We start from the raw sequence: 6,611 nt of genomic DNA, 5'->3' as shown, positions 1-6,611 counted from the left end.
GGGAGCGGCCACTGCACTCCAGTCTGGGTGATAGAGTGAGACTCCAACTCAAAAAAAAAAAAAATAAAGAACAGTACAATTTTGGGAGCGAAAAGCTGTATTTTCTATTCCTAGTATCTTGCCATTTTCAGGAAATTGCCTACCAGTGATTTATAATCAAACTCTTCTATTACTTTGGTTCTGAGAGAGTTTTACTCAACCCTTTAGAGTTCTACATTGCAGGTTTTATAGTTTTGACTCTTGTTTAAATCATTGTAACAGTTGATATTTCCTGTTTCTGTTTTGTTTTAAATTTATTTTTTGGCTTCACATTCTAAGCTGAGAGTAACATGGTTTGGTATGACTGGATGAGGCCCTCTCATGCACAACTTCACTCTGACTACATGCAGCCTCTTACTGAGGCCAAAGCCAGGAGCAAGAACAAGGTTCGGGGTGTCCAGCAGCTGGTACAGCGCCTACGGCTGATCAAATCTCCTGCAGAAATTGAACGAATGCAGATTGCTGGGAAGCTTACATCACAGGTATGGATCCTATTGAAAATGTTTTTTCCACATTGAAAAATCATAAGCTGGGCTGAGTGTGGTAGATCACGCCTATAATCCCAGCACTTTGGGAGGCCAAAGTGAGGGGATTGCCTGAGCTCACGGGTTTGAGACCAACCTGGGCAACTTGATGAGACCTCATCTCTACAATAAATTTAAAAAATCAGCCAGGCGTGGTGACGTGTGCCTGTAGTTCCAGCTACTTGGAAGGCTGAGGCAGAAGGATTACCTGAGCCCAGCAGGTTGAGTCTGTGGTGGCTATCAGCATGCCACTGCACTCTAGCCTGGGCGACAGAGTGAGACTTCAACTAAAAAAAAAAAATCATAAGCTAATCTTAGAGTTCACCAGGCACCTTGAGCTCATATACCCAATGTAGTAATCTCCTCATAGGCAGATGTAGTGAATATATCTACAGGTTCATATGTGTAGTGAACATGTCAAGAGGTTTGCTCAATTCCTTGCAATACAAAGTAAATCTGCCTTCTTTTAAGATTGATCGGACTAGGCGAGGTGGCTCACACCTGTAATCCCAGCACTTTGGGCAGCTGAGGCAAGAGAATTACTTGAGCCTCAGATTCAGCAACAGCCTGGGCTAACATAGCGAGACCTCGTCTCTACAAAAAATAAAAAAATTAGCCAGGTGTGGTGGTACACATCTGTAGTCCCAGCTACTCAGGAGTCTGAGGTAGAATCACCTGAGCCCAGAAGGTCGAGGCCACAGTGAGCTATGACCGTGCCACTGCACACTGCACTCCAGCCTGAGTGACAAAGTGAGACTCTGACTCAAAAAAAAAAAAAAAAAAAGATTGGCCAGGCTCGGTGGCTCAGCCTGTAATCCTGCGCTTTGGGAGGCTGAGGTGAGTGGATTACCTGAGCCCGCAGGTTCAAGACCTGCCTGGGCAACTTGCGAGACCTCATCTCTACAATAAGTCAAAAAATTAGCCGGGCGTGGTAGCGCATGCCTGTAGTTCCAGCTACTTGGAAGGCTGAGGCGGAAGGATCGCCGGAGCCCAGCAGGTCGAGGCTGCAGTGACTGGGAGTGGCCACTGCACTGTAGTCTGGGCGGCAGAGTGAGACTCCAACTCAAAAAAAAAAAAAAAGATATATATTTGCTGAGTTGTTAAGAACAATATTTAATCTATCATTAAGCAGGTCTAAATACTTCCCTCAAGTCAATTTTCCTCCATAGGGATAACATCCTGAGAGGATTTTAATTTAATCTCTCAATATATTTGATCATCATCATCAGTATTATCCTAAGTTTTATAGACTCCTAAAATATTAATCTTACCTATGATTCCTATATTACACCATGTAACAGTACCATTAAAATTAGAAGGCAGACAAAATCTAGCTGCTAAAGGCTTATGTTAAGTTTTTTTTTTTTTGAGTTGGAGTCTCACTCTGTCACCCAGACTGGAGTGCAGTGGCCACTCCCGGCCACCTCAGCCTCGACCTGCTGGGCTCCGGCGATCCTTCCACCTCAGCCTTCCGAGTAGCTGGAATTATAGGCGCACGCTACTACGCCTGGCTGATTTTTTGATTTATTGTAGAGATGAGGTCTTGCTGCCCAGGCGGGTCTCGGACCCGCAGGCTCAGGCAATCGATTTACCTCAGCCTCCCAAAGGCGGGATTACAGGCTGAGCCACTGAGCCCGGCTAAGTTTTTTTTTTTTTATGCTGGGTTTGGTGACTCACGCCTGTGATCCCAGCACTTTAGGAGGCTGTCGAGAGGATTGCCTGAGTCCAGGTGTTCGAGACCAACCTGTACAACTTGGTGAGACTTTGTCTCTACATTAAAAAAAAAATTAGCCGGGCATGGTGGTGTGTGACTGTAGTTCTAGCTACTTAGAAGGCTGAGGCGGAAGGATCACCTGAGCCCAGAAGGTTGAGGCTGCAGTGACCAGGAGCTTGTCATTGCACTCCAGCCTAGGTGACAGAATGCGACTCCAACTAAAAAAAAAAAAAAGTAGACTGAGCTCAGTGACTCAGTCTGTAATCCCAGCACTTTGGGAGGCTGAGGTAAGAGGGTTGCCTGAGCTCAGGTGTTTAAGACCAGCCCAGGCAACTTGGTAAGATCTCATCTCTACAATAAATCAAAAAATAAGCTGGGCGTGGTGGTGTGCACCTGCAGTTCCAGCTACTTGGAAGTCTGAGGGCAGAAGGATCACCTGAGCCCAGCAGGTCGAGGCTGCGGTGACCATGAGCGTGCCACTGCACTCCAGCCTGGGCGACAGAGAGAGACTTCAACTCAAAAATAGAATCAAACAAAATCATGGTGTAGTTATTTTGTTCCTCCCAACATAATCTAACTCTTTTCATATTATATATTATAGCTGATAGGAGTGTAGATCAGAGGCCATATCTCTGTTGTTTCAGGTTTCAAAGCATCTTGAAAACATAGCCAGATCCCTTCCCTCAAGTTACATGATTGACAGATACTGATTCCCAGTGAGAAGGGTCTTGCAACAGAACTCATTTATCTTTCACAGAAAACACTCTAGTCCTGTTTAAAATTTGTCTAGTATATACAAACTGCACTGCAGGAAAAGAATGGCTGACTTTTATTTGCATCGTTAAAGCTCATAAAGAGCACTTGAACAGGTTGTATCCTTCAATTACAATTTCCATAAACCAGGAGGTCCATAAGTCTCCTGTGTAAGCATGTCATGGGTTTCTATCATGGGAATACCTGGCCATTGTGCTTGACATACCCTGGACGCCATTTAAGTTAAGATAATGCAGCTCTGTTAACATGCTAGTAATTCCCATTGCTGAGTTGGTTTGGGCATTGTAGTGTATGTTCCAATTATAAGACCCATTTTGCTAGTATTGTCAGTCATTTCAGAGATCTTGCCACTTTTGTCCTTATTCCTAGAATAGAATGTCTTCAAGGCACCCTATTCACGTTAGTAGGTTTTTTTTCATTAGTATGTTTTTCCTCATAAAAGGTAAATCTACTTGGCCAATTACTCCTAGTCTAGCTTCTAATTCCACTAAGGCTTTTATTTTGAGTGTGGCAACACCAGACATGTTGCAACTTAAAAAAATGAATAAAAATAAAATTTAACTGGCCAAATATTCCCACAAGTTGTTTCCCAACACAACTTCTTTGTAATAAATAAACCCTGTGAAACAAGAGTCAAAAGATATAGCCTCGTTTGTATTCTTCTATGGATAACCGTCTCATCTCTTCATCCATTTTGAGAACATATATCACCTCTGGGAGTGTGTTTGTTAGGTTGGCTGTTCAGCTCTCTTTTTGACTCTTCAAAAGAGGAAAAGGAAGTTGGACACAGGGGTGCACACCTGTAGCCTCAGCAACTCAGGAGGCTGAGGCAGGAGGATCACTTGAAACCAGGAGTTTGAGGCTGTAGTGTGCCATGATCACACTTATGAGTAGCCACTACACTGTAGCCAAGGCAACATAGGGAGACCCTGTCTCTTTAAAAAAAAAAAAAGAGAGAGAGAGGAAGAGATTTCATAGGAGTTCTTTACCCAAGGGACATCTGGGTCAAAGCTAAGAGAGAATATTATTTTCTTGCTTTAACATCTCTTGAAGCACCGAAAGCGTCTCTTGAGATTTTGAAGTCTTCATTTATTAGTTCCCTTCCCCTGAGCAACAATCTTGTCTTTCTTCCACTTATCATCAATTTTTAAAATTTATTTTTTATTGTCTATATTAAAAGTATACATGTTATGATAAACATATACATAATACAATTATTACTGCAGTCAAGCACTTTTTTTTTTGACTTGGAGTCTTACCCTGTCACCCAGGCTGGAGTGCAGTGAAATGCTCACAGCCACCGCAGCCTCGACCTGCTGGGCTCAGGCAATCCCTCCACCTCAGCCTTACAAGTAGCTGGAACTACAGGTGTGCACTACCACACCCAGCTTTTTTGTATTTTTAATTTATTGTAGAGACAAGGTCTCCACTGTGCCTAGCCGCACATTATTTTTTGGAGTTGGAGTCTCACTCTAACCCAGGCTGAAGTGCAGTGACATTCTCACAGTCACTGCAACCTCCACCTGCTAGGCTCAGGTGATCCTTTCGCCTCAGCCTTCCAAATAGCTGAAACTATAGGCACATGCCATCATGCCCAGCTAATTTTTTTTTTTTTATTGTAGAGATGAGGTCTCATCAGGTTGCCCAGGCTGGTATCAAACCTGTTAGCTTAGGCAATCCTCTCACCTCAGCATCCCAAAGTGCTAGGAGTGTAGATGTGAACCACTGTGCCCAGCCTACTACACCTTTTGTTTTAATCATTAATTTTGTTTTTTTTTTTGAGTTAGAATCTCACTATGTCACCCAGACTGGAGTACAGTGGCCACTCCTGGCCACTGCAGCCTCGACCTGCTGGGCTCTGGCGATCCTTCCGCCTCAGCTGTCCAAGTAGCTGGAACTACAGGCGTGCACTACCACACCCAGCTAATCATTAATTTTAACCCAAATCTTTCACACTTAAGTAAACTTTCTGGGTCAGCTACTGATCTGGTCCATTTCCAGTCATAGGGAGACAGATTGGATAAATACAGAAAAATAGGACTATACTGTTAGAAATCAGGGCAATTTTTATTAACAATATGAAATTCAGTGGAGCCCAGTGGTATCTGTCATTGTTCTGTGCATTGCTGCCTGGCTTGAGTTCCTCCACCCATTTCATTGCCATTTCAAGAGATATTAGGCCATGAAGTCATTGATTCCAACCACTGTCAATCTCCAGCACAGGGTTTCTTTGGTGAGCGTCAATACATTCCACTTTGACTTGCCCTCAGAATTTCCATAGAGATTTCCAAAGAAGAGTTCCCCATATAGAGTGCCCTTTTATCGTCCAGTTGGTTTTTTTTTCTTTTTTTTGAGTTGGAGTCTCACTCTGTCGCCCAGACTGGAGTGCAGTGGCCGCTCGCGGCCACCGCAGCCTTAACCTGCTGGACTCCTGCGATCCTTCTGCCTCAGCCTTCCAAGTAGCTGGAACTACAGGCGTGCACTACCACACCCGGCTAATTTTTGATTTATTGTAGAGATGAGGTCTTGCCAAGTTGCCCAGGCGGGTCTCGAACCTGCGGGCTCGACCAATCCACTCACCTCAGCCTCCCAAAGGCGTGGGATTACAGGCTGAGCCACCAAGCCTGGCTCGTCCAGTTATTTATAACCTACCTGTTGCACAAATTAACAACTGCCCAACAGTCATTATTTACCCAAACATTAGTACTTTTTTGGTGTCCCGTTCTTCTGTCAGGCCTACGAATACAGTCTGTAATTCAGCCCTGTTGACCAACTTGTTGTTCTTTCACAAAGATTTACCTTCTGCTAGACTCTGAACACATGCTTTCCATACAGAATTCCCCTCAATTCTGGAAGTACCATATATGAACCAGTTCAATTGCCTAGCATCTTTGGGCAAATAATTGAAAGGAGGGATCCTAATGAAGGGAAAGACTGCTTGCTTATGAGTCTGATGAGTCTCTCTCATCTATCCCCCAGTAGTATGCTCCATATTTTATGATGGAACTTCTTTGGGCATTGTTCTTGTTGGAATGTCTTTTTTTTTCTAATAGTGAATACTCCTTTTGAATGAAAGCCATTTCTGACGTCATTTTATTACGTGTATTTCAGGACATAATATGAAATTGTATTATATTAATAATAGATTATTATTAATAAAAGATTGATAATCTTTTGTTATAGGAGTTGCCTCAGTAAATGCTTAGTAATAAGTCAGTGACTGTCTTTCAAAAGACACGCACTCACGCACCTAATAATGTAAAAGTTCAGAGGTCATCACGGAGCAGAAGTTATAGCTTTTGCTGGACATTCAAGTCAGCATGTGGGTGGGTAGTTTACATTTCCCTGGTATCACTTTAGAATTAGAAACATATAGTCTTAATATAATAACTTGGGCCACAGCTTTCTGCAATCCTAAGAAAACTTATTGCTGTATAGGTCCTTAAATAAGGTCTTTTTCATGGTGTTCTTATGAAATGGGGCCAAAAGCATCCTTAAGTGAGGTTATTTGATATTTTTTTTTTTTTTGTCACTCAGACTGGAGTGCAGTGGCTGCTCCC

At 43.1% G+C, this 6,611-nt stretch overlaps 1 protein-coding gene across 1 annotated transcript in view; it reads left to right on the top strand.

Annotated features, from left to right (window-relative positions):
- The window catches only part of XPNPEP3 (X-prolyl aminopeptidase 3), an 84,927-nt gene that overhangs the window by 36,853 nt on the left and 41,463 nt on the right, over positions 1-6,611 (top strand). The window contains exon 4 of the mRNA XM_008058130.2: positions 319-521. Coding sequence (XP_008056321.1) covers positions 319-521 — 203 coding nt within the window. The remainder of the gene's footprint in view (positions 1-318; positions 522-6,611) is intronic.

This window comes from Carlito syrichta, unplaced genomic scaffold (assembly GCF_000164805.1).
Source record: "Carlito syrichta isolate Samal-C Ts95f unplaced genomic scaffold, Tarsius_syrichta-2.0.1 Scaffold303220, whole genome shotgun sequence".
Lineage (NCBI taxonomy): Eukaryota > Metazoa > Chordata > Mammalia > Primates > Tarsiidae > Carlito > Carlito syrichta.
The sequence above is the reverse complement of the archived record's forward strand: the minus strand, read 5'-3'. Positions and strand labels throughout refer to the sequence as shown.